The sequence below is a fragment of the Equus caballus genome, chromosome 7 (assembly GCF_041296265.1).
Source record: "Equus caballus isolate H_3958 breed thoroughbred chromosome 7, TB-T2T, whole genome shotgun sequence".
In the NCBI taxonomy this organism is placed as follows: domain Eukaryota; kingdom Metazoa; phylum Chordata; class Mammalia; order Perissodactyla; family Equidae; genus Equus; species Equus caballus.
The window spans coordinates 756,964-783,779 of NC_091690.1; the positions used below are offsets into that span (position 1 = coordinate 756,964).

Here is a 26,816-nt window from a genome sequence, read left to right on the forward strand (position 1 = left end):
GAATGTCTTGCGTAAAAAGGAAAACCCAGCTCCGTTTGCCCAAATCAGAACTGGAATGCCAGGAGACGGTGGAGGGAGAACGACGGGCTGGGCTGATGGCGGGAGCAGGTGCCGGGAGGGGCCACCCGGCCCTGGGTGCTCATCTCCTCCTGCCGCGGCCCACGGCCCGAGGGACGTCCTGCCCAGCACACGGAGGCTCTGGAGGGAACTCGGCCTGCTCTGGGGGGTGGTCTTCCTTTCCTCCGTTCCTGTGCCAGCGGTGAGCCCACACTGGGTGCGGCTCCGAGCACCCCAGGGAGCAGGTGGACCCTGCCCTGGCCTCTTCCAGCAATGATGGTGGCGATGCAATTAATCTGTGTCCATGGGCCTCCCCGGGGGTGATTCTGTTCCCCTGGGACACTGGGTCATGTCTGGGGACATCTGTAGTTGTCACAACGGGGGCATCGAGTGGGTGGGGCCAGGGATGCTGCTCAACCCCCCACAGTGCCCAGGACGGCCCCACAGAGAGTGACCCGCCCGATGTCAGCAGTGCTGAGAGGGAGACCCCGCTCTGCGGGGTTAAAGCCGGTCAGGCCACGAAGGGGTCAGCGCAGCCATCAACGGCCCCGAAGGCCAAGTTAGGACCTGGGCGCCCGGGACAGCTGGTAAAATTAACTTTTCCCCATCCTCCAGGACGCAACGATGGACGGCGCGCGCGCTCCCCTCCGCAGGGGGTCGGCGTCCCGGGGAGGCGAGCAGGTAGACGAATAACGACGGTACGGCGGGAATCAGCGAGGCAGCGCTGCGGCGACAAGCTCCCTGCGGGTCGGGACTGACCGCTGGCTGGGCTGGACTGAACGGCCCCACAATTCACGTCCACTCGGAACGTCAGACGGGGACCTCGCTGGAAGCAGGGTCTCTGCGGACGTCCTCAGCGGAGGCGCGGTTGAGCTGGAGTGGGACGGCCCTCATGCGGTGACGGGCGTCCCTGCAGGAAGCGGAGACACACGGCCACGGAGGAGAAGGCAGGCCACGTGAAGGCCGAGGTGGAGACGGGAGGACGTGTCCCTGAGCCCAGGATCGCCAGGGCCCCGGGAGGGCACAGCCCCGCCCACGCGAGGTCGCAGATTCTGCAGAACCGTGAGCTCATAAACAGCTGTGTTCCGGAGCCACCAGCTTGCCGTTCTCGGTCACAGCGCCACAGGGCACTCCCACGCCAGCCACACCGCACCCGAGTCGGCTCTGTTGGAACCTGGGCTCGCTGACGGGTCCGGGCTCTGGAGCGGGACTCGGTTTCCCGTCCCCGCTGTGCCCTGGACCAGGGGCCTGGCCGCCCTCCGCCTCGGTCCCCTCGTCCGTAAGAGGCCGTGGTCCGCGAGCCCCGTCTGCTGGGCGAAGCCTCTCCCTCCGTCTGAGCTGGCTCGTGGCCCACCCTCAGCAGGAGACGTGGCGGGAAGGAGGCCTGGCAGTGTCCCCGCCGTGCCCTCGGAGCCTGAGTGCCATGTGACAGGTCGAGTGCCAGGTTGGCTCTCCGGGGGCCGGGGGCGCGTGCAGAGGCCGCGGGGCGAGAGCGGCTCGGGGCCCAGACCCGCAGGCCGAGCTGGCTGCGCCGACAGGCTCGGTGGGGCCCCGTCGTGCGGGGACAGCGGGAACACCGCGGCCAACTGTCACACCGCCTGCTCGGGGCTGTGGCGGGCACAGAGCGCACGGTCAGGGCGTGCTCCCATGGCTGTCGCCTCCGCGCACACCTGGCTGTCCCCACGGTCACTCACAGGCCCGCCCGGAGGATGCACAGGCGTCCCAGGTCACCAAGACGCACGCGGCCCGAGAAGCTGCCTCCGGGACCGCAGCCCAGCCGTGAGGTCCATGCTCCGTGTTGGTGGCCCAGGTTCACGGGTTGGGCCTTCCCCCCCCGACAGCCATGCTGTGGCGGCGCCTCACACACCAACACGCAGGCAGCACGCCGCATTCGGGGCCAGTCTTCCTCAGCAAAAAAAAAAAAATCTGCCCCTCTGCTGGAAACGCACCAGAAACGCTTCTCTCCGGACTCGGACGCGCAGTGACGTGGCTCTGTCCTCGTGTGGCCACCGCGCCTCCACTGCCGGACACCGAGGGGCCCGACGGCTCCCACCAGACAGACAGTGCATGGTCACCTCTGTCCCTTGACACGAAGCCGGTGCTGGATGCTGCGGGCCGGTGGCAGAGCTGCTCTCGCGGCACCTGACGGGGCGCCAGTCACAGGTCAGAGGACACCAGTCATACCCCAGCAGCCCGGCCACCCCCAGCCACCCTGCCGGGCACCAGAGCGGAGGACGCTCGCGGTCGTCCTGGTTAACGTGAGACGGCGACACGGGCAGCGAGACGGCTCCCGGACGTGAACCACAGCGAGGTGACAACGGGGGCGCACCCCGGGGTGCCTGTCCTCCCCCAGCACGGCCTCCCCCTGTCAGGCCAGCGGTCACAGGCCACCCCGGGAGCAGGGGGCCGCACGGCCTGGGGACACCAGGGACCCCGGGGCGCCACTCGCACATCTGAGGTGACGGAGGCGCGCCAGAAAGCAAGCGGGCGGTGCGTGGCCCCGCGTCGGGCAAAAGGGACGTCACAGTGACGACTACGCAAAGAAGCGAGGCCAGGGGACCGTCCGCCCGGGAGGGCACACGCCGCCACTCCGCGCCTCAAGCTTGGCCGGCCCTCGGCCGGAAGCGCCTCCCTCACGGGCACCGCGGGAATCTCGAAGGTTCTGGAAGGCTCTCGAAGGTTCTCTCGGCGTCCTCGCCAGGCCGCGCGGGTCCGACTAGAGGGGGAGGCAGGAGGCAGCGGGCGCCGGAAGGCGGGGGTGCGGGGAGCTGGGCCGGGTGCCTCGAGGGCGCGCGCAGCCCGCCGTCAGGCCAGCAGTCAGTCCGTCCGTCAGTCTGTGCCCACCCGTCTCAGGTCCGCCCGCCAGCCAGTCAGTCAGTCAGTCAGTTAGTCTGCGCCCGCCCGCCCGTCAGTCGGCCCGTCAGTCGGCGCCAAGTTGCGCCCGCTCGCCCGCCCGTCGGTCAGTCAGTCAGTCTGCGCCCGCCCATCAGTCCGCCCGTCAGTCTGCGCCTGCCTGCCCGCCCGCCCTTCAGTCAGTAAGTCAGTCAGTCTGCGCCCGCCCGCTCGCCCGTCGGTCAGTCAGTCAGTCTGCGCCCGCCCGCCCGCCCGCCAGTCAGTAAGTCAGACAGTCTGCGCCCGCCCGCTCGCCCGTCGGTCAGTCAGTCAGTCTGCGCCCGCCCGCCCGCCCGCCCGCCAGTCAGTAAGTCAGACAGTCTGCGCCCGCCCGCCTTGCGCCCGCCCGTCAGTCAGTCGGCCTAGCGCGCGGCCGGGCGGAAGGGGCGGAGCCTCGGTGCGGGCGCGGGAGCCCATTGGTTGGCGGCAGGGGCGGGGCCTGGCGGCGCTGAGAGGCTGGCCCCGCCCCCGGCCCGCGGGGAGCGGCGGCGGCGGCGGCGGCGGCGGCGGCGTTGGTGGTGGAGGCGGTGAGCGCGAGCGCGGGCGCGGGCGCGGGCGGCTGGGGCCGCGCGGGTGTGGCCGCCGTTGGGCTGCCGCGGCCTCCTCGCCCTCCGCGCCGGGCTCGGGGACGCCGCGCCTGGAGGCCGGGCGCCCGGTGAGCCCGGCGGGCTGCGCCCCTCGCGTCGGCCAGGCCGGGGTTGCGGCGGCGGCGGGCGGGGGAGGGGCGGACCCCGGGAGAGGCGCCGCCGGGGCGCTGGAGGGAGCCCCGCCTCTGGGCCGGAGCTCGGTCTCTGCGGCCTGCACCCCCCCTCTGCTGCCTGCACCCCCCCTCTGCTGCCTGCACCCCCTCTTCTGCTGCCTGCACCCCATCTCAGCTGATTGAACCCCCTCTCTGCTGCTTGCACGCCCTCCTTTACTGCCTGCACCCCCTCTCTGCTGCCAGAACTCCCTCTCTACTGCCTGAACCCCTTCTTCTGTCTGCACCCCCTCTTTGCTGCCTGCAGCCCCTCCTTTAGTTCCTGCACCCCCTCTCTGCTGCCTGCACCCCCTCTTCTGCCTGCATCCCCTCTCTGCTGCCGGAACCCCCTCTCTACTGCCTGAACCCCCTCTTCTGTCTGCACCCCCTCTTTGCTGCCTGCACCCCCTCTGCTGCCTGCACCCCCCTCTCTGCTGCCTGAACCCCCACTCTGCTGCGTGAACCCCCACTCTGCTGCCTGAACCCCCTGCTCTGCGACTGAACCCCCCTGAGCTGCTGTGGTGGACCCCCTTTGCACAATGGAACCCCTCCACCTCCTCTGGGTTCCTGCTGACAGCCCGCCTGTCCTCCCCGTCGCCGTGGGGACGGTCGCTCTGCAGCTGGCCCGGCCTTTCCGGGCCACGCGGATGAGAGAGCAGCCGGCGTCCTGTCCTCGGTCTCATGTCTCTGCACGGGGTCGACTGCTCCCTCCGTAAGCGCCCGTGGTTTCAAATGCCTCTCGTGCCGAGGCGGGAGGCAGGCCCTCAGCACGGAGACGATTTATTCGGGAGCCTTTTAAAAATCATCTAGGCAGAACCTTTGGGAAGGCACGTGGCTGTATCTTACTTATGACAAAAACCCAGGCGCCTCCCGAGGCCCCACGGCCCGTGGTTCCCTTTTGGCCTTGAGCATCGGCGCGAGGTGACGGAGTTGGCCTGGCTCCTCAGCCGGCCGAGCCCGCTCACCTCCGGCTCACCTCCCGCCTCGCCGGCTGTGTCTGCGCTCCACGCCAGCAGACGGTGCTCTCAGCCGCCGTGCAAATGTCGTTGCAGGGCACCACGCGCCAGACCTTCGAGTACTTTGTTTGTGCCAAATCGTCCCCTCTTGCCACATGAGTGTAAATCATGACGGATGCCAAGTATGTCCTCTGCAGATGGAAAAAGCGATTATGGCCCGCGAAGGTGACAGCCATTATTCTATAATTTCAGGAATTAGAAAGGACTTTCGGGTGACAAGTAAAATCTTTATCAGGAGGTACCTAGGCGTCGCTCCGGTGAAATAATTGAGCCTGAACAGTCAGTGTCCGGATCTGTTGGCACCGATTCTCGTTCCCCGTTTATTGGGGTTTTGGTCGAGTGCTTACAAGGTTACGCTTCCAGAAGTGTCTTTTTTTTCACACTGGGGAAAAAAAAAAAAGATTCCCAGTCAGCTATAAAAAGGCATGTAAGGCTGCGACTCCAGGAACTCTGGCAAGGAGCCCTGTGATGGTAAATAAATAGTGCGAGCCTGTCGGGGGAGACTTTCCAGCAAGCGGCGGGGTAGCAAGAAGGCCGAGCCGCGAGGCACAACCCGGGTCCCCCTGTGGGTCTGCCACTCACCTCTTGTGCCTCAGTTTCCCCACCTGCAAATAGCAGGGGTTAGACAGACTGACTACCTCTCAAGTCCTGTGGTTGGAAACTTTATCAATGAGCTGCTACATTTGTGTCATTATGTTGCCGCTGCTGCTTACTTTGTGTCAGCTGTTTGTTGTATCTTAATAAAAGGATCTTTTTTTTTTTTTTTTTCTTTTTAAACATAGGTTTTGGCCAGACCCGAGGCTTCAACAAAAAATAAGAGAAAGAAGGAATTTTTTCTAAATGTTGAAATAATCTCCCTAGACAAAAAGTTAAGTGTTGTGTTTTTGCGATATGGATCTCTATTTTTCTGTATGGGATTTCTGATACCGCACCCCCAACCCCCCCCCCCAAAAAAGATGCAGTCCACTCTTAGGGGCTTATTCACTCTTTAGTTATTGTAACAGTGCATGTAATCGCTGGAAGAGGAAAACAGCTGACTTTATTTTATGTGAATTTGGAAATCAAAGATTTGTACGAGGCATTCTGTGTGATCTCCAGAGAGATCGGTACAAAAATGGAACGAATATAATTTACACACAAGGTAAACTCCCATTGGGGTTCACATAGGGATATTTCCTTGCCACAGCTTTATCAGTGCGTCTTTTTTTTTTTTCAGAAACTTGTGTGACAGGCCTATCAGTTTGGAAATATTTAATGTTTGAGCCTGTCAGTCTAATAAACTATGGTTTGGCTTTCAAAAGGCAAACACGCGACTCTGGGGCAGCGCATTGCTGCTCTGCTCTCGATTGTCCGGTGGTGGACGGACATCAGATCATCTAGAAGGATTAAAATGCCCGGATCGTGTATGCTGATGGTCTCGGGACGTGCAGTGGGAGAATTCCCAATTCTAAACAGACCCTCAAACGCACTCAGCTCCAGCCGCAGGTTCCCCGGGCGCCCGCCCTGCTCTTCAGAGCTGCCTCCTGAGCTCGCTTAGTCCCCAGCTCACACTCTCCCCGCGGCTGGCGAGGTAATTGAATACTCGAGTTTAAAAGGGAAGCCGATCCTTTTAAACCAAAACACACCTGCTGGGCTGTAAACAGCTTTTAGTGACATTATCATCCACTCTGAAAATCTAACAAAGCAGTCATTTGTGCAGTTGAAAGTGGGATGTGTCTCGTAAAAGTCACAATTTGAATTCGTTTTTTGCTCTTAAATCCGGCCAACCTTTTCTGTCTTAAAAGAGAAAAAGAAAAAAAAAATCCCATTCACCAGGGTCCTTGCTGCCTCTCACCTCAGGCACATGAATTCCTAGTTGGCTGTGACTTCTGGTTTAAGTGGGAGGTTGAGAAGGAAGAAAACGAATCTGATTCTTTTGTCATCTAAAGAAAAACATGTTTGAAAATGTCTCCGTGGCCTTGGCTGGTGGCGTGTAACGGTCGTTTTGTCCCTGCAGAATTCGGGTGAAAAGCACGCGAGTCAAGATCCTGAAGAAGTTTCACATTGAAGACATCGCCAGCTCATTAGGTAAGAGTGTGTTTCTGAGGCACCATCAGGTTTTAACAGAGTAAGAGACGGTTTGGGAAGAGGTGAGGCTCGGCTCTCCAGGTAAAGATTGACCCTGCTCGTCGTTCTTCCCTTCGTACAAGGGGACGTGAATTCCCTGAGCTGAAGGAGGGGGAAGAAAGTGGATCTACATCCTTAAACCTTTCTAGAATTTGCTCCTAGAACCCATCCCGTTCTTGACTCCCAGAATGGCCAGCGGTGAGCGTTGAGGTCTGCTGGTCACCCCCGTCCGTGGCCTCCAGGGTGCACAAGACACCCCGAGGAGAGGGAGAAAGACTTTTCCTTTTTGTTTTTCCGCTCATCCCCTAGTAAGACTGTGAACGGTTGCTGGCCTGGTCTCTGCCCAAGGTTTGAGAAGCCGTTGGTCTCGTATTTAAATTCCATAGCTGAGCCCCGGGGAGAAAGAACCGTGTGACCGGCGGCAGCCTTGCTGGCCACCCATTGTCTGCGGGACTGTCGTCGGTGGGGGTGAGGCCGGTCGGAAATGGACCTCTGTGACCCCGTCCCCCCGCCTTTGCATTTCATAGGTGAGAGACCTTGAGCGCTGGGGGCCCGATCACGCACGCACACAGCACTAGGAGACGGCAGTCGCCTGCTTGCCCAGTCGCAGATCTGCAAGCCCCAAAGTAAAAATGCCTTTTCTCTCCTCAAAGTGGGAGTGCTTCTCCCACAAGCAAAGAACCGTTGGTCTCGTGAAAAGATCGGCCAGAGTTCCTTCCGATGGCGTTCATAAAATAGGGCCTATTTTCTTAGGTCTTTGGGAAAACAGCCATTGTTCGAAGCAGGGGCCGCCCGTGCGTGTACCCTAGGTGGTGTCGACCGTCACCCCTTGGACGCCATCGTCATTGTTCGCTCAGATCGCGTCGGTGGGGCCAATTCTCTGTGGGTGCCTTTAATATTAAACAGGGGAAAATAACTGTGCTGATTGAGGTATTGTGCCCGCTGAGTTGTGATATTGCATCCATCATCTTGTTCAAATAAACGGCGCCATATCTGTGTGTCGGGGGCTGGGGGGTTGGTGTGTGTGGGGGGGTGGGGCGTCAGGCTGAAACCTCCAGGCCCGTGATGCTCTTCTCTGGCTTTGAAATGCCCTTGCAAAGAAGTATGGAAAACGTACCAGCCCACAATGAGTCCTTTTCATCGGCTGTTCCTCACCCCCCACCCCCAGCCCGGAATACATTGCCGGCAGAGTCCTTTATTTCGTTGGCATGGGTTTTTATTGACCCTGATTGAATTTGAAATTGTGAGGCCGGGAGAGGATTTGCGAAACATCTGAATGCATTATGCGGGCGGTATTGTTTTGAAACCTGGAGGAATTTGGGTTGAACCCAATCAGGTTGGGGTCGGTCAGTTTTTTTTTTTTTTTTTTTTTTTGAAAAAAACGGGAGCCCCACAGCCCTGAACCAACAGCTGTTTTGTAACCTTGTCTTTCCTCTTGGGAAGATGTAAGTGATAAGTGTTAGTCCTCCCTTTCGGGATGAAAGCTAGCGATCTAAAGTAGATGGCCAGCGGTGCCCGGGTCCCTGGATGTCACCAGGCTTTGTCTGTCTTCCATCCTCCAGCCTCCCAGCACGAGGTGCCCGCTGAAGCATTGGAGGAGCTGGCCTACCGACGGTCACTGCGAGTGGCTCTGGATGTTTTGAACGAGAGAACAAGTTGTCATCGAGAAAGCTCTTCGAGGGAAGCAAGAACTGTGTCTCCAAGAGAGAAGCCCACGGAACTGGTCTCCTCGCTCTGTGACCCCAGCCCTTCCTCTCTTCTCCACAAAGGCATGTCGGGCAGTTTCGGACCCCACAGGAGGGAACGTGGATGCCAGAGGCTGTCAGGTTCGCCCGCTCATGAAGAGGACCCCAAGTGCCAAGTGGATCCCAAGAAGGGGCTTGGGAAAAGTGAAAGCCCACGAGCCCCGGCCGCCTCCTCAGCCGGAGGTGGTTCTCAGGACGGGCGTGGATCAAGAATACGCCGGGGAGATCCCATGACCCCGAGGAAAAGGGGAAGAAATTCGGCACACAGCCCATGTCAGAATGCACCTTCACTCCCAGAGGGGGATCCTGAAAGAGAGAGCGAGGCCAGGGCAGCCCCGTGCTCGCCCTCGCGGGTCAAGGAGGAGGGTCCGGGGGCTGAAGGGCGAGACCCAGCTCTGCCTGCTGGCGGCCCCGCTCTGCTGCTGGCCCCGGGGTGCCCGCAGGCCCGAGGCTGCCCCTCCAGGCAGCAGTGTCCAGATGGCAGCCAGCGGCCAGGGCCAAGGGGATGCATGACTCTGCGCAGCACCGCCAAGCCCGGCCTGCCGCCGCCCCGGGTCCCCACAGAGGAAGCCGGGAGTCTTCAGCCCCTGGAGGAAGGTAAACGTTCGTGGGTGGAGTGGGAGCCGGAGAGGGTGGCTTGGGTCCTCCCGCGGCCAGATTTGGAGCCAGGCCCGCGAGTGTTTTTAACCAGATCTTAATGAGATCGTTACCAAAGGAGACCCAGCGCAGAGAGTTCCTCATTCCTCCTCGCCTCTCTCCCCCTGGGCTGTAATTACCTCAACTGCTCCCGAGTGTCTCTGTGTCTTTATTTCTGTTTTGAAGCAAAGGGCGGGCGGGGACGGAGCGGGGGGGCCCGTGGCGGAGCGCCGTGGAGCCCTGGCTGGCGATGGGAATCAAGGCGGCCCTGATGCTGCTTTCCTCTGCTCCCCCGGGATTAACGCCTTTATTCTTAAGTGTCGCAGAAGCTAGCATGCACTGCCGTTAAATTGGCAGGAATCTCAAAAGTGATTAACTCACTTAAAAGGCTCCCAACTCAGTGAGACTCGCGGCGTAGACATGTTTGTGTGTGGCTGCGGCCACGCGCTGTGATTTCTCCCGTCCTAACACTGTGGCATCCCCCTCGTGTTTGAAAGGCTGATTCAGAAGTTGTAATGTCTGCATGGTTAGGTGTGTCCGGATGCCCTCGCCCCTCACTTCCCACATCGGTCTCTGCCTTTCTCCTTCCGGGGGGCCACCCCCCAGCGCTGTGGGAGCCTGCCGGGCACCCATCCGCACCCCCTTCCTCGCCATTTTCTGAAGAGAAGGTGGCGGCTCCATGGCCTTGCCCCGTAGTTGCAGCCCGCTCCCTGTCTCTACTGAGCGCTTCGGTCTGTGAGGGAATAAGCCACACGAAAGGAGTCCCCACTCAGAGTCCGGTCCGCTCCCTGTGCCAGGTTGCTGCCCCTCACGCTCGCCTTCCACGTACGACGTGAAAGGCACTCTCTCTCTTTCTCTCTCTTTCATTTTTCTGTTAAATGCACTTTAAGCGAAGCACGCACGCCCTATTGAACGTGGCACTGTGAAAGTCTGTGTAGCACAGATCTTTCCTCCTTGTTGATGGTCACGTATCACGAAATGTTTTTCTCGGCACGAGTCACCCAGGCGATGACAGTGAAAGTGTAATCTGACGTTATTGGCAGACCGTCCATCCTCTGAAGAGTCCGTGCAGTTTAATTCCGTTAATTCCATCCTGGAGGAAGATGAGGAAGACGAGGAGCCCCCGAGAATCCTCCTCTACCACGGTAAGACGCGAGGGGGACCCAGGGTGCGCTCAGGCGTGGAAGGAACTGGTGCCGGCGTTCCGAGACCATTGCTGGCATCTCAGCTAAAGGCCTCTTGCTGTTTGATTTTTCTCCTGCTGAGCCGAGGCCTTAGAAAGTGCCGTGGTTTTGGTCCTCTGTCTTAAGAACGACCTCACAAAGGGAAGAGGGCTTTCCCCGGGAAGAGACGGCCCTGCCCTCCCTGTAAGCACACCGCTCCCTCCCTCCATTTGTCCTCCTGTCCCTTGGTGGGAACGCAGGACGGCGAGGGGCACAGACGGGTGCTGTCGCCATCGTTTGGGTGTGGCCCGGTGCTGGGGCCTGCCGCAGCCTCACTGGCCTTTGCAAGTCGGTCCAGACAGGCGGGATCTACAACCCGAGGGAGCCCGCCCCCTCTCCCGCCACGTACCGTCTGCACCAGAGCAAGACACGTATGTAAGAGCCGCTGACGTCTGTGGAGAAGGATCAGGAACAGAGACCCGCAGATGCCGAACCAGCAACCAACAGAAAGTCAGTTTCTTCCTGAAGCGAGGGACTCAGAACCAGTTACGTCTTTCAACTCGCCCCTTCACCTTTCATCCGACATAGTCGAGTCTTTTTTTTTTTTTTAAAGCTTTTTATTTTGAAATGATGATAGATTCACAGGATGTTGCAAAAACAGTGCAGAGAAGTCTGGGCGGCCTCTCCCTCAGCCTCCCCGACAGCAACATCCTGCAGGTCCAGGAAGCCGACCTGGGTGCAGCGTGTGGGGCCCCCCATGCCACGCGCACACGCTCTCGGTCCACAGCTCGCTCCTCCTCCAAGATGCTGAGTGTGTTTCTCTTGCTGTAGCGGTGTCCTTGCAGGTTGCATTTTCATTTTTTGAAGTTAATGATAACTCAGACCTTTTTACACTTTTGCATAGTTTTCTGATGATTCTTAGTGGCTACTAGTTACTATTTACTAGGAGGGGCGGGTGATCGCATACTGAGCCCTCCCCCAGGCATTGAGTATCTAGATTGTTCCACGCCTGGGGGGCTACACTGCACCTGGCGTGTGCTTCTGGGAAATAACTCTGTAGGGTCGGCTCCCCAGAGGGAGCTTACCGGGCCACAGAGGAGGGGCACCGTGCCTTCTTCCAAAAGGGCATTTCTGATTTTGCCACCACCAGCCGGGGTCAGGTCACCACAGCCCAGAAAAACCTGGGCGTTTCCTCTTTTCCCGTTTTTTGGTTCCATTTGGTTTTGCCTGTCCCCATCAGCCTGGACGTCTGTCTGCTGTTTCCCGGCTGGGCCCTGAGCTGGCTGTCGGGGCTGTGGCCCATTGTCCTCATGGGACCCCGTCGGTGCCTCTGGGGTGACAGCCCTCCTTGAGTGGTCCCGTCTTTCACCCCGTGGACCTCTGAGTTGTTAGATGTCGCCCTCCGCAGCTGCCCCTTTCTTCCGCAGGGCGTCAGGACCAGAGGATCTCGGCTCTGTGTGGGGAAGAACGGCCTCTGCTTTCCAGCAGTTTTTGTTACCTGATTTTTTAACATTTCAGTTATTTACTCATTTTGGAGTTTTTTTGGTTGAAAATAGTTACGTTTTCTTCGGACACCATTTTGCAGTTGTCTGTTGATCATGTCGATAATTGCCTTTTTTCTCTCTTAAGACCCTGCTCGCTCGGACAGGGGAGCCCCTTAGCAATTAGGCTCTCCCGTCGGCTCTTGGTTGTGTGGCATGGTCTCCTTTCTGGTTTTGCCCCACATTTTCTAAGAAATGTTTTATTTTGGAATAATCGGAGATTTCCAGAGAAGGCACAGAGGTGGTAGAGTCCCCACCTGCCAGCTTCCCCTCGTGTCACCACATTGTCCCCGCTGAGAAGGCGCGGTGCCTTGCTCCCCGCCGCTCAGCGGCTCGTCATCAGCACTGGGGTTCCGGCTGGGAACCGACCTTGCAGATTCCTCGTGGCCTTTAAGGGAATTAGGTTAACATCAGGTGTAAACAGTCTCGCAGGGCCGGCCCGGTGGTGCAGTGGTTAAGTTCACACATTCCACTTTGGCGGCCCCGGGGTTCACTGGTTCAGATCCCGAGTGCGTACATGGCACCACTTGGCAAGCCATGCTGTGGTAGGCGTCCCACGTATAAAGTAGAGGAAGATGGGCATGGATGTTAGCTCAGGGCCAGTCTTCCTCAAAAAAAAAAAAAGAAAAGAAAAAGACAGTATCACGGTGATCGTGTTCTCAAGCTGTTGCACTGGGCGCTGATGTGGATCTGATGTATCTGTTCTTTCTGTTTTTCTCTCTCTAATTCTAGAACCACGCTCGTTTGAAGTAGGAATGCTAGTCTGGCTTAAATACCAAAAATACCCCTTCTGGCCGGCAGTGGTAAGAACAACTCCTCCTTCTAAGCGTGGTCAGTCGGATCCCGTGGGTCTCCCCGCTCGTCCCCAGTTCTCCGCTCTTGGACCGGGCCGGCGCTCTCCCTACGTTGTTATTACTGGAAAAAGCGGTGGGCTTAGCGGCGGCATGTCTGGACACACATTTGCCTGAATAAAGGGAGTTCAGTCATTTTGGCATCCATGAGTGTAAGGTTCATAGGTCAAATCTTTACCAAGCAGGCTCAGAAAAACCCACCTGAACAAAAGGCCTTGTAATTTGCTCATTTTAAATATTGTGCATTTCAGACTTTTCACCCTATTGATTTTTTTGCCTTTGGTGAGGAAGATTGGCCCTGTGCTAACATCTGTGCCAGTCTTCCTCTATTTTGTGTCTGGGGAGCTGCCACAGCGTGGCTCGATGGGCGGTGCTTAGGTCCATGCTGGGGATCTGAACCGTGAACCCTGGGCCACCAAAGCGGAGTGCGCAAACCTGGCCAGTACGCCACTGGGCAGCTCCTGTTGGAGCTTTTTAATTCCTCAGATTCTAGGGTAGGGCCCAGGTGTACATGCAGAAACGGGTATTTGAGAGTCTGTCCCAGGTCCCGGTGTGGTAGGTGAGCTTAAATGCGGCTGAATTCTTGGTTCTGCTCTCTCGTCACCTGGACGGTGCAAACCGTCGATTTATATTTTAGGCAGAGACTCCATCCCTGCTCCTCATGGCCCCCATTTGTGTGTCCCCGCCTGCCCCCCAGACCCTGGCAGAGACAGGGCTCTGCACTTTCAGCCACAATTGTTTGCTTTTAGCGAGAGACGGTAGCATGTAAACCCGAAAGGTGTTTGCGGCCACCCAGGAGCTTTGTCATCTCGAGGGTCTGCTCTCCTCGAGCCAGCGCGGCCTGCTCGCACCCGCTGGCCCGGGTCAGGGGGGATGGAATGGAAGTCTGTGCGCGTTTACTAGTAAAACACGCGCTTAGGGTGGGCCCGGTGGCGCAGTGGTTAAGTGTGCATGTTCCACTTCGGCAGCCCGGGGTTCGCCGGTTTGGATCCTGGGTGTAGACATGGCACCGCTTGGCAAGCCATGCTGTGGCAGGCGTCCCACATAGAAAGTGGAGGAAGATGGGCACGGATGTTAGCTCAGGGCCAGTCTTCCTCAGCAAAAAGAGGAGGATTGGCAGCAGATGTTAGCTCAGGGCTAATCTTCCTCAAAAATAAACAACAAACAAAAAACAACAGCAAAAAAAGAAAGCGTGCTTGGACAAGGGGAGAGGTGCCCTGGGGTTTAGTGTGGGCCCTGGTCGCTCACTGTGGCCCCTCAGGCTCCTCTCAGCTCTAGCCTCCCAGGCAGCGACTGTGTCCCCCTTTCCCGGGCCTTGCAGCCCTCCCCTTGTTCTCACTGGTTCCCTGGAGGCCCCGCTGGGCAACAGGTCACCAGCGGGACAGATTCCTGGGTCAGAGAGTCTGCGGCCAACCTGGCCGCGTGAGACGCTGTCTAAAGGGGGGCTGCCCAAGGAAGGGGGCAGTTTGAGGGTGCGCTGTTGCGCCCGTGTGCCTTCGCTGGTCCCGGCTGTCCTGAGCTCGCCTCTCTCGTCTGCAAAATGGGAACGGCCCTGCCCGCGGAGCCGGGAGAGGGGCCGGACGGTTTGTTAAGGGGCAGCAGGCAGCCGTAGGCACCAAACCTGATCCTGCTCGGTTGTGAAACCGCTGCAGGTGGGCCGTGAACAGCTCGGCGGTGTCTGAGTGTCTGACTGTGTCCCCTGCCTCGGTCGCCCCGAGCCGGCGGCGTTCCCGGCCACACACGCCAGTTGCTCAGCGCAACGCCCAACAAGATGACATCAGGAAAGAATCTTAAACCCCACAGCTTCCCCCCAGTGGTTGATGCTTTATTTTCTTGGATTGGCCAACAGGTCAAGAGCGTCAGGCGGAGAGATAAGAAAGCCAGCGTGCTTTTCATCGAAGGGAACATGAACCCAAAGGGGAAAGGGTAAGGCCGGTCTCTGTGCTCCCCGTGGATGACCCCAGCCGCAGGCCTACCCCGGGTGCTGGGTGGGAGGGGCCGGGGAGCAGGGTCCACCTGCCCCCTGGGAGCCGCCCCAGGAAGAGGAATCCAGACACAGGCGGTGTTTAAAGGAGCTGGTCAAACTGTCCAGTTTTCCAGATTTTATTTGCCGGCTTCAAAAGGCGGCCCAGCAAGATGCCCGTCGGACTGGCCCCTGTTCCCACAAACTGTAGCAAAGTGGTCACCACAGGGCCACGGGCCGTGACCTGCGTCTGCCCGAGTGTAGCCGTTCGGCCGGCTGCCCGGTCGCTCTCTCGTGATCCTTAGTCACAGGATGAAAATGCGCTCAAATGCGGCCGCCCGCATCTGGGAGGCAGCGTGCGGGACTGGTCTCCTCCGAGCCTCGGGCACTTGGGTGCTGCCTCTGTCTCCCACCGGTGGCCCGGAGTGTGGCACGAGGACTAGGCCCCGGGGTCTGCCTGTCCTGAGTGGCGGCTGCAGCCGCGTCCCCCTGGGGGCCTTCCCAGACGTCCCCATTGCCTCCAGGGCCTGGCTCCAAGGGGCTTCCTCAGGCCGCTGGGGACAAGAGTCGCCTTCCATACTGAACGGGTGCCGTCAGAGGCGCCGGGGCCCCCTCGTTTTGTCAGAGGGGACCTGTGCGTAGGCCACGAGGTGGCGTCCCTGACGTGAGCCTGCCCGCTCTGCCCCGTCCAGCATCACCGTGTGCCTGAGGAGACTGAAGCACTTCGACTGTAAGGAGAAGCACGCGCTCCTGGTAGGTGCACCGGGCCCTGTGCTTCTGGGAACGGGGCCCTCCGCGCAGCCCGTGGGACCGCGGCTCGTGGGCACGTGTGGCGGCCGTGGGAGTGACAGCAGAGGTCTGCCGGGCTGGCTCCGGCTGTTCCTCTTGTGATCACGGCACTGGGGGTGTCACCTCCACCCTGGGGGTTGCCGGCTCGTCTCCCTGGTTAACAGGTGAGGAAACTGAGGCTTCAGCGTGGAGGACAGTTTGCCCAGGGCCGCAGGATGAGGGGGCGGAGAGCCCGGCACGAGGCCCGCTCCTTCCGGCTCCTCCCGAGGGCGATTGTCCTGTGGCCATCCCGCGGGTCAGGCATGGCAGACCCTGGCCCCTTGGAACGGGGACGCCACCCCAGCCCGGTGCTGCGAGCATGGTGGGCCTCAGGTGTGCAGGGAGCCCGCGCACGCTCCCAGGTCACGGCACACAGCACCCCACAGAGGATCTGTGTGCTCTTTTGTTGTTTTTTCTTTTTGCTGAGGAAGATTAGCCCTCAGCTAACATCTGCTGCCAATCCTTCTCTTTTTGCTGAGGAAGACTGGCCCTGAGCTAACATCCATGCCTATCTTCCTCTACTTTCTATGTGGGACGCCTGCCACAGCATGGCTTGCCAAGTGGTGCCATGTCCTCACCCGGGATCTGAACCGGTGAACCCCAGGCCGCTGAAGCAGAACATGTGCACTTAACTACTGCACCACCGGGCTGGCACCCTGTGTGCTCTTTAGTGGCCGTCGACCCCGATTCTGTAATCAGCTTGTCATACCCTGAGCGCGCCAGCCACCAGTAGCTGGTCCTTTCAAAACAGACCCACCCAGCCAGGCAGGAGGGCCCGTCAGGCTCCAGCTGGTGTAGGAGTTTCCACGCCGGTCAGTGGGGCTCCCGGGTCTGTGTCACGGCGCTGCCTTCCCATCTGGGAAGCTGTCTGCTTGCGCTGTGAGTGGGATTGGGGGCTGGAGGCCGTCCGGGGAGCTTTCCGCTGACCGGCTGTGCTGTTTCTCCGAGGGCAGCCAGCCACGGGCTCCAGGTGTGGGCAGGGCTGGCACCCGAACTGGACCCCAGCCTCAGCCACGCGTGTCTCCACGACGTGAGCCTCGCTGCCCCGTCCATCTTGTCTGCTTGAGCTTGTTCACGGCAACTTCTAACCCACAACCAGCGCCGGGTGCCGGGTCCCCGCCAGAATGCCGGTCAGCGGGCTGGCTCTGGATGAGGGCTGGTGGGCGTTGGGACAGGCTGCCACGCACCCCGAGGTGCAGACCCCCGAGCACGTGAAGCTGACAGCCCAACCTCCCGGGGCCGGGAGCATCACCCTCACTCTCCTCGGTGCCCTTTGCCCTCTCGGGGATCCAGTAGCTTCCCCAGAGCGGAGGGCTGGGCAGAAAGGCGAGCAGGACTCCTGCCTCAAGGCCGGCTTGCCTTATACACGTGAAGAACGTGATTTAGCGTAATGTGGCCTGGGTCACGAGTAGATGGGGCGCGGGTCTCACATGATCCAGATGCCTGGCGGGGATCCCCTGGCCGTCCTCCCGTCCTCCGAGAAAAGTCAGTCCAGACACCCCCTCGAGGTGGGATTCAGAGGGGTGACCGAGGGCTGGTCCATCCGAGGGCATGGGCGTTGCCTCCCAGGAGGCTGTTCTGCCTCTGCTGGGCCCGTGGATGGACTGGCTCTTGCGTCCTTGGCGGCCCTTGTGTGACCGTCACGTCTGCAGCATCTGCGGGGCCCCCACGTGTCTCCTTCCCTGACGGGCCCCGCAGGCTGCTGTCCCCGGTGCGGGTCCGCGAGCCTGGCCGAGGCCCCGAGCCCCCCTCAGAGCTGCCCACTCTGCTCCCGTCCCACGCCTGTGGCGACTGTGGGACGAGAGCCCTGCCAAGGTGGCAGTAAGGCAGGAAGCAGGTGTCACTCTGCCCTCAGGCCTCTGGTTCCCGGGAGCTCATGGTTCCAGCTCAGGGGTCCTCACCAGGGTCTTGTTCTCGGCCTGTGGTGAGCACCGGGAGGCCGGGTGGGTCCTGCTGCCAGTGGCCAGTGTCCCCACCTCCCGGCCGACCCTGCCTCTTTCTAAGTGACAGGCACGAAGACGTGTCTCGAAGGGTTTCTTGCACACGACTGTTGCTGTCTTTCTGTGGCGGCCCCGAGGCTGCCCTCCGGGGTGTTTCCGGCCTCCTCCGCGTAGGGTCTGCCGCTCTCTCAGCCCAGGCCCGGACCGGGGCCTCAACGTGCGTTTCCCGGTCTGGCCACGGGGGCATCTGCCAGGTCCCCTTTGTGGACAAGGGGGCGTGGGACACAGAGGGAACGTGGGCCGTGTGCCTGGCGGCCTCCCGCTCTCGCCCACCGACCGTGTCTCGTTGCAGAGCGAAGCCAAGGAGGACTTCGACCAGGCCATCGGCTGGTGCGTCTCCCTGATCACCGACTACAGGGTCCGGCTTGGTACGTGGGGCCTGCGGGCCCTCCAACAAGGGGCCGGGTGGGGACACAGCGTGGGGCTCCTCTAAGGACCCTGAGGCCTAGGGCAGAGCGCAGGCCCGTTCCTGGTGGCAATCGGGCTGGCCCGGGCTGCCTTCTCCCCGACGGGCTGGTGGGCGGGTGCCGGGAGGAGGCCGGGGCGCGGGGAGAAGCAGGAGACGGGGTTCCCTGTGACTCGGGTGGTTTCCCGCCAGCCCGGGCCTGGCTGCTGAGAACCATAAGCCGTCGCGTTGTTAGTAAAAACGCCCTGGGGACCGCGGCCGCGCTGACCCGCTGTTCCGCGTCCCGCCTGCCCTCCCTGGGGAGGGGTCTGCCTGGGCGTGGACTGAGCCCGCGGGAACTTCCCGGGCGTCTCCCCTGCGTGTGAACACGGCTCTCCCCCCCCTCTGCAGGCTGCGGTTCTTTCGCCGGCTCTTTCCTGGAATATTATGCAGCTGATATAAGTAAGTCCCCCGGCGCCTCTTTAAGGCGTGACCCACCCTTTAGTCCTTTAGGAGCCCCCGCCCTCTGTGTCTGAGGCTCAGGGGCAGTTGTGTGGGGGGAAGCAGTGCTATGGCCCGAGCCTGTTCCCAGATCACAAACCCCGGCTGTGCCACCTGCCCCCAGTGCCCACCGGGCACCCGCAGGTCTCCTCCCCCTGCCATGGGGGCCGGGACCACGTCCCGCACCCACACGCCCCCCGTCAGTGCCAGCGGCGACATGCACCAAGGACTTTAGACTGTCGCCTGGACGCTGGCACGTCTGAGGGGCGGCACCTTCCATCTGCCTGCTGTGTGGCTCCTGTCTTCGGTTGGCCGACAGTCACTCGGTGCCCTCTTCCTCCTCTGGTCCTCACAGAGTGGCCAGGGATGACTCGGGCCGGGTGGAGGCCGTCCTCCGCCCCGTCGGCTCACACGTGGCTGCAGGACAGTCGGGGAGAGGGCGGAGGGATCCCATCAGGAAGGGCCCTGTAGGAATGGGGCCGTCCTGCTCAAGGGGCTTATCTCGGACCTCAGGGCACCCCGCCCTGCCTGCATCCTGGGGGCCTGGGGCCTGCTCCCCACAGCCCCAGACTCCGTGTGATTGCTGAGGGCGTCACGGCGAGTGAGGGGGCTGCAGGGGCCCACTGGCCGGGCCAGCAGTCCCATGGACGTGGCTTCCTCCTCAGGTTACCCCGTCCGCAAGTCCATCCAGCAGGACGTCCTGGGGACCAGGTTCCCTCAGCTGAGCAAAGGGCACGAGGAGGAGCCTGCGGCAGGGAGCCCCCAGGGCAGGCGGCCGCCATGCAGGAAAGTCCTGCCCGACCGGTCGCGGGCCGCCCGGGACCGTGCCAACCAGAAGCTGGTGGAGTACATCGTGAAGGCGCGGGGCGCCGAGAGCCACCTGCGGGCCATCCTGAGGGACAGGAAGCCGTCCAGGTGGCTGCAGACATTCCTGAACTCGGGGCAGTACATGACGTGCATGGAGACGTACCTGGAGGACGAGGAGCAGCTGGACCTGGTGGTGAAGTACCTGCAGGGGCTCTTCCAGGAGACGGGCAGCAGGATGCTGGCGCGCATCAACGGCGACCGGATCCGCTTCATCCTGGACGTCCTCCTGCCCGAGGCGAGTGGCCGGCCGGGGCGGTTCTGTGCAGCGAGGGTGGGGATCTGCGGTGAGGGCTCAGGAACCGGGCGGCTTGGGGCTGGGACGTCGGTGAGCGTGGAGCCCAGCCACCCTGTGGGTTTGAATCTCCTCGCCATCGTGGGGGGACGAGAGCTGCGTGCTGCACCCGTGTGCTCACGTGGGACCCGTTCCGGAATATAGGTTACTGGGGAAAGGGAGTGCACACCTTGTCAGTGCGCTTCAGCTGGGGCTCGGGTTGGGCGAGGAGCCACCATGACCCCTCCAGTTGTCTTGGAGTTCAGAGCGGGAACTGCCGGGCATCTGTGCGCACGCTGGAAGGACATGGTCAAGGTCAAGAACTGTGAGCTTTATCATTGTGTTAGGTTTCAAATACGTACAAAAATAAAACAGCATCGTGATCCCTTCTGTGCCTGTTCCTCAGCTGGAACAGTGACCTCATGCCCTTTGTCCCTCCAGTCCACTCCCCTGGATTATTCTGGGGTGGGGGGGACTCACATATTTTTTCTTTTTTGAGGAAGATTAGCCCTGAGCTAACATCTGCTGCCAATCCTTCTCTTTTTGCTGAGGAAGACTGGCCCTGAGCTCACATGTGTGCCCATTCTCCTCTACTTTATATGTGGGATGCCTACCACAGCATGGTGTGCCAAGCGGTGCCATGTCCGCACCCAGGATCTGAACGGGCGAACCCCAGGCCGCCGAAGCAGAACATGTGCACTTAACCACTGTGCCACCGGGCCGGCCCCCCAAATATTTTTTATGCATAAATACTTCAGTGTTTCTCTCTAGAACAGGTGGTCCTGCCCCCAGGAGACACTGGGCCACGTCTGGGCACATCTGCAGGTGTCACACTGGGGGTGCTCCTGGCATCGAGAGGGTGGGGCTGTGGATGCTGCTCAACCCCCCAGAGCACCCAGGATGGCCCCCCAGAGAGTGACCTGATGTCACAGTGCCAAGGGGGACCCTGCTGTAAACCATAAGGACTCTGAAAATATTTTTGGGGGCTGGCCTGGTGGCGCAGTGGTTAAGTGTGCACGTTCTGCTTTGGCAGCCCAGGCTTTGCCAGTTCGGATCCCAGCTGCGGACGTGGCACCGCTCGGCAAGCTATGCTGTGGTAGGCGTCCCACATATAAAGTAGAGGAAGATGGGCACGGATGTGAGCTCAGGGCCAGTCTTCCTCAGCAAAAAGAGGAGGATTGGCAGCAGTTAGCTCAGGGCTAATATTCCTCAAAAAAAATATATATATATTTTTTGACGTAACCACAATACTATCATTCCATCTAAGAAAACGAATGATGATTCCTTGATGTTAGACGTCTATTGCGTATTTAAATCACCACGATGGTACTTCTGCTTATTTGTGTTTTTACAGTAAACTTAGGTTTCCGCACCGCAGTAGTTGGTCGCGGTTCCGCTTTTCCTTCTCTGCTCCTAGTGACATGACCTCTTGTCTCTAGTCCCGAAGATGACGTTACTGACGTGATTCAGAAACTTGCCTACGAGCAGGGATTTCTCGGATTCCGTGGGTGTTTTTCGAGCCGTACACGGGGAAGTGTCTGCAGGCCGATGCGTGTGGAACTGACCGCGGCTCCCCGCTCTGCCCCTTGCAGGCCATCATCTGTGCGATTTCCGCCGTGGACGCAGTGGACTACAAGACGGCCGAGGAGAAGTACATAAAGGGACCCTCGCTCAGCTACCGGTAAGCCGCTCGGGCCGACCTTCCCAGACCATTCTGCGGTTTCTCTTCAAAGCCTTGTATTTCCACACCCGCTGGTGCCGTGACCCGATGCACCGGTCCAGACGCCTGCTTGGTACAAGAATCGTGTGAACTTGAGAACGTGCGTTAGCCAGGAATCGCCAGGCAGACCCGGAGCAGCCAGCAGTGAGCTTGCCTGTCCTCCAGCCAGTTTGGGCAGTGGGCCCGGGGTCCCCGAGCCGGTCACAGCGGGCAGAGCTGGACGCCAGCCCAGGCCCCGCGTGGCCAGCCTGCGGGAGCTGCCCGGGGCTGGCGGGTGGACGCGTGCTCGGGCCTGCTGTGCCTAATCTCTTTGGCACGGGCTCCTGTTTGCATTGCTTTTTCCCCCTCTCGCTCCACCGCCGTGGCTGTTTGAGAAAATGCAGCCAGATTAAGCGGCCGCAGTCGCCCTGACGGTTCCTAGTTGGTCGGAAGAATGCCGTGATCAAGATGTCTCCCTCACTTCCGTGTGTTTAGCCACCGTTGGGTTTTTGGCCCCCGGAGCCCCTAATCCCGACTCTGGGCGCACTGCCAGGCCTCGCTGCGGACGGCGGGGCCCGCGTGGCACTGACAGGCTGAGGACTCAACTAGAGTCACGGGCCAGGGTCTCCGTCCAGGCCGAGCGGGCACTCCGTCCCGGGACGCCTGACAGTACAGACTCCTGGCTCCCGGGAGGCCCGCATCCTTCCCGGGTGGGCACCCCCGGCTTCCCGGGGGGCCAGAGGCCGCCGACCTGTGCAGTGGACGGGAGGCCTCCTGTACACCCGTCTGTCCGCGGGGGAGTCCGTTCGGCTCTGGACGCAGGAGTTTAACGCAGCTGAGCTGACGGGACACGAAGGGGCCCTGGAGGCAGAGGCCTGGCGCGTCTGTGCGGGAGCTCAGCGCTCAGCCCCGGTGCCCTCGCTAGACCCGCAGCGAACGGTGGTCCCGGGAGGCTGAGGTCGGAGCTGGCCACCTTTGCTCTCGCTGGCCTTTTCCTCCGTCCCGTCCCAGCAGCCACCCGTTCTGCTCCGGTGACGGCGTCTCTGCGTCTTCGTGGTTTTCCTTTGAAGGAGCTGCCGTTCCCAGTTGCCGGTGTCACAAAGCGTTCCGAGTCCTCCGCAGCCTCGCGGGCCGTGAACGTCTCAGATGCCCCGTAGAAAGCGCGTTCGGGAGGCTGTCAGAGAAGCGGGTTGGGGTGGACACGCAGGCCACCGGCTCATTCCCCGGGGGTCGTGGGCTGAGTGACGTGATGAGTGAGCGGCGGCCGTTTCTGCCCTTGGCCCCGGTTCTGGGCGCACAGTCGGTCCATTGCGGGATTGTTCGCCCCGACGGTGGGAGCCACTGGTTCTCGTCCCTCTTGTCCCTCCTGTGGTTGTGCGCAAACCCGGCTTTATTTAAGCCCCAGCCGTGTGGTTGTGCTGGAAGCCGTCTTCGCGCTGCTTCCATCGTGGTCGTTCTCAAGGCAACCTGTGTTTCTTCTTCCCTTTTTTTTTTTTTTTTTAAGATTTTATTTTTTTCCTTTTTCTCCCCAAAGCCCCCCCGGTGCATAGTTGTATATTCTTCGTTGTGGGTCCTTCTAGTTGTGGCATGTGGGACGCTGCCTCAGCGTGGCCTGATGAGCAGTGCCATGTCCCTGCCCAGGATTCGAACCAACGAAACCCTGGGCCGCCTGCAGCGGAGCGCGCGAACTTAACCACTCGGCCACGGGACCAGGCCCTGTGTTTCTTCTTTTGAGCCGGCCGCTCGCCGTGTCTCGCCGATCATCCGCTACTTCCCGGGTCACCTTCAGGATCGATGTTTCCTGCTCATCTCTGCCCTGAGAGGGGTGGCGAACCAAGGAATTGTTAAGATAATTTTTTTTCTTGACAGGCAAATCTCTTAAGGACAGTTTGATATTGCATATTCCTTTGTAAAAAAAAAAATTATTTTTTCAATTGTGGTAAAATATCGGTAACATAAAATTGACCGTTGTCACCATTTTTCAGTGCACAGCCCAGGCATGAAGCACGGTCCCACTGTCGCGCAGCCATCCCCACCGTCCGTCTCCAGGACCGTCCTTCCTCCCAGGCTGAAGCTCTGTCCCTATCGAACGCCAACTCCCCTGTTTCATGCCCTTTGAACCCGGATTAATTACTAAAATGAAGTTATCCGCTTTTATCTCCCGAAGGGAAAAACAGATATTCGATAACCAGCTCCTGGAGGAGAGGAGTCGGCGCAGCTGACGCCGGAGGGGCCGCGCCGTGCTGGGTGTCGGGGACCGGGCTGCCGGCCTCGCATCCGTGGTCCCGTTTCCACGGCTCCGGAAAGTCGGTTTCGTGAACACGCCGAGAGCCGGCTCTTTTCCCAGCTCTTTTGGGAGAACATAGTTCCCCGAGGTTTTCAAAAGGACAGAAGTGCCATTTTATTTTATTTTGTATCATTACATGTGACCATATCGTATAGTTTAATATAAGGCACACATTTGCTATTTTGTGTTAAAAAACCTTGTATCTGATATTAAACAGGACATTTAAGGGAGAGTCTGGCGTGAATGTCTAGCTCCAGAAGCATCGCTGTAATTTTCCGGGATTTTTTTCCCCCTCCTTCGCGTGGTTTCTTCTCAGGATAGTTCCCAGGTTTGCAGCTCCCACCCCAGGCGTTTCTGAAGAAAACCAGTGTTTGTAAGAGACGGATGTGAAGACAAGCCGCTCTCACGTTCCAGCATTCCTGTGATTGCTCACGCGGGAGGACGGACGGCGGTCTCTCCGGGGGCCTCATCCCGCTCGTCCTGCGTGGGGGTGAGTCTCAGCCGAGCGGCCGCCACGGACGCCCCGTCCCATGGAGCTTCCTCAGCTGCGTCTGTCCTGGGGCTGAGCGTTGTCACCGCCCAGCCGACCCCTGTGGTCTCAGTCGCCTCCCAGGATTGCTGTGACCATCCCGCGTGCCCACCGCTCCCACTGGGGCAGCCGAGGTCACCGTGCGCGAGGCGAGGCTGTGGAGTCGCAGCGTCCGGGACACGAGCTCGCCGCCTGGGCCCAGCTTTTGCAGAAACGAGGCCGTCGTCGTCGGGAAGCCAGGCTGGCATTCCTGCCCGAGGCACAAAGGCAGGTCCCCTGCTGGTGAGTCACCGAGATGCCCGAGGGTCCCTGGCTCAGCAGCCCGGCCTTTGGGGTCAGCTGTGTGAAGGTCTGTGACTCAGTTTTCTCAGCCAGGCCTTAAACGCGGTCGTGGAAACTCTCTTTCAAGTCAGAGCCGCACGCCACTGAATTATTTATTCTAAGCCAGTGCGAGACCACGTGTGGAAATAAACGTTGGCGAAGTTAATTTTGAGACCCTGCCCCGTGTGACCCCCTGGCTGTGTTGGTGGCCCCACCGTAATGACCGGAATGCTGCGTTTGGGGAGGGCTGAGGCCCCCTCTCCTGCTGGCCCTGGGCCTGACAGCAGCAGCTCAGAGGGGAGTGGAATGAGGGTCTCGTGGACGCGGGGAGAGGCGCATGCCCCGAGAGGCAGGTGTCTGAACGGGAGGCAGCCGCAGAGGCCGTCTCTGGTCTGGTAGAGACCATGACATTTTGGGGATGGTGTCAGGCCACCTGGAACCCCCCGGCGGTCTTCATCTTCACTGACTTTGATCAAATCTAAGAACAGGAAATCCAGGCATGCCTGGCCCTGGTGGTTCTGCCTCTGACCCTCGGGGTTGGCCCTCGGGGTGTCCCATCTGGGGCCCAGGCGTGTGGCCCGAAGCCTCGATGCACCAATCCAGTTGGCAGCTGGCCCTGCTTGGGTCACTCTCCCTTGGACACAGACAGAGGCCCATCCCTGAGGAGGACGGCCCTACCAGCATCGCCAGAGTGGGCCTCGCTTCCTTCCAGAAAAGTCCGACCACGCAATCCTCCGACAGCAACCCTCGAAGTCGGTCGGTAGTGGGAACAGCCTCCGCCTTAGAGACTCGGGACGTTCTCGGGGGCCGTGGGTTAGAAACACCTGCGAGGTTCCCGTGGGAACATTCCGTCATCGTGAAGTATTTTTATATCTGTTCCTTTGCTGATCTTTCCCGTGTTCCTAAGCTTTGGTGGTGGAATTGAACTACTCAGACTGGAATTAAACGTCGTTTTGGAGCCTGGCTTTGCTTTTCTGAACCCCACACGTCGTCTGCACCTCTTGGGCTGCACCATCCCCGAAATGTTGCTTGTCGGAAGGATCCATCCCTGGGAGCTCGAGGGGGTCCCCCGGTCCCGTTCCCACCTCCGCCTGAGCAGAGCAGAATTCTGTCTGTCACACCCGGGGCTGATCAGCAGCGCCCGAGGCCCCCACCCCGCATCCTGGTCCCGCATCCCGGTCCTGCACCCAGCAGGTGCTCTGGGCTCTCGCTGTGGCATGGTTTTTGTTGATTCTGAGTGTGATTGTCCTAAGGCCACTGTGGGGCAGTCTGTTGACGCTCCAAATTGGTGGCTGGGCAGTAGACGGGGAAGTCAGAGCCAGCTGACCTGACTAGGATGCCAAGTGAGGAAGGTTCTGGAAGGGCCTGAGAGGTGGCCCAGGCCCCCCTGGGGGAGCCAGCCCAGCTCACCTGCTTCTGAAGCTTCCAAGACAGATGTCACCCAGCACAACACTGCCCTCTGCCCTGCCCCAGCCCTCCTGCACCCCATTCTCCACAGCGGCGGCCTCGATCCCCCCACCCCTCTCTCCTGGCGGCGGAGCCTGTGTCCCCCAAGCACTGCGGACATCGGGCCGGGTCGTTCTCAGGGGGGCCGTCCTGGGCGCTGTAGGGGGTGAGCTGCATGCCCGGCCCCCCGACTCGATGCCAGGAGCGCCCTAGTCTGCAAGCCCACGGGCCCTTGCCGCCTCCCCCCAGACTCCTGCCCACGTCCTCTGCCCCTTCCCTTGCCCTTTGCCAGCTGGTGTCTCAAACCCGCAGCCCCTCTGTGCGGCCTCCCCACTGCCCCGTCCATCTCCCCTCCCAGGGCCCCCCGACCCTGGCCTTCCTCATCTCCCCCGGCTCCCCAGCCCAGCCCTCCGCCCAGCCTCCTCCCGTCCAGCCCCCCAGCCCCTGCGGGTGCTTCTGCCGCTCCAGCCCCCCCCCGCGACTGAGACAGCAGCACACGCCGACGTCACCGCTTCCCGGAACGGGCCGTTTCAGTGCACACGCTGGCCCCTCTTCAGGGCTGTCATTTGTCTAAAAAATTGATGTAAAAAATGCACCGGGTAAGAATCTCAAACCACGGACCAGTGCCTCTGCCCGAGGAACGGCCAGTCCCCCTCCCGCCCCAGGGTCCCTGTGCAGGCCTGGCCTGGTCCCTCCTCCCACCTCTCTGCTCCTCTCTCTCATCTCCCTCCTCCTCTCTCCTGTTGCCCCTCCTCTCCGTCTTCCCCCATCTCCCCTCCCTTTTCCTCCTCTCCCTCTCTCCTCCCCGTGCCCCCTACTCTCCCACTGGCCCTCACTGCCCCTGGAGTCATGGTGAGCCCTCTGCTCACCTGGTTCCCGAGGCCCTGGATTCCTGGACCAGCCTCTCACCTCCCATCTCTGCCCCATCCCGTCACTCAGCCCGATGTGCCGATTGCCCCTCCCAAGTTAGTCACCT

The 26,816-nt window shown here is 60.5% G+C and overlaps 1 protein-coding gene across 34 annotated transcripts; it reads left to right on the plus strand.

Annotated features, from left to right (window-relative positions):
• The first annotated feature begins 1,153 nt into the window (after positions 1-1,153).
• Positions 1,154-25,352, plus strand: PWWP3A (PWWP domain containing 3A, DNA repair factor). Of its 34 annotated transcripts, none has more exons than XM_070272329.1 (16): positions 1,187-1,501; positions 4,738-4,866; positions 5,484-5,569; positions 6,003-6,271; positions 6,698-6,768; positions 7,117-7,334; positions 8,370-9,149; positions 10,232-10,333; positions 12,625-12,695; positions 14,593-14,669; positions 15,399-15,459; positions 17,827-17,902; positions 18,331-18,381; positions 19,086-19,522; positions 21,151-21,239; positions 23,425-25,352. In XM_070272329.1, the coding sequence occupies exons 6-16, from the start codon at positions 7,292-7,294 to the stop codon at positions 23,477-23,479; spliced, it is 1,842 nt and encodes a 613-aa protein (XP_070128430.1). In that variant the 5' UTR covers positions 1,187-1,501; positions 4,738-4,866; positions 5,484-5,569; positions 6,003-6,271; positions 6,698-6,768; positions 7,117-7,291; the 3' UTR covers positions 23,480-25,352. The 34 variants fall into 34 exon arrangements, 32 of the variants coding, with proteins under 32 accessions (XP_023502063.1, XP_070128422.1, XP_070128433.1 ...); XM_070272342.1 differs by lacking the exons at positions 1,187-1,501; positions 7,117-7,334 and adding exons at positions 3,420-3,476; positions 7,335-7,433; XM_070272332.1 differs by lacking the exon at positions 7,117-7,334 and having other exon boundaries at positions 1,182-1,501; positions 23,243-25,352.
• The last annotated feature ends 1,464 nt before the right edge of the window (positions 25,353-26,816 follow it).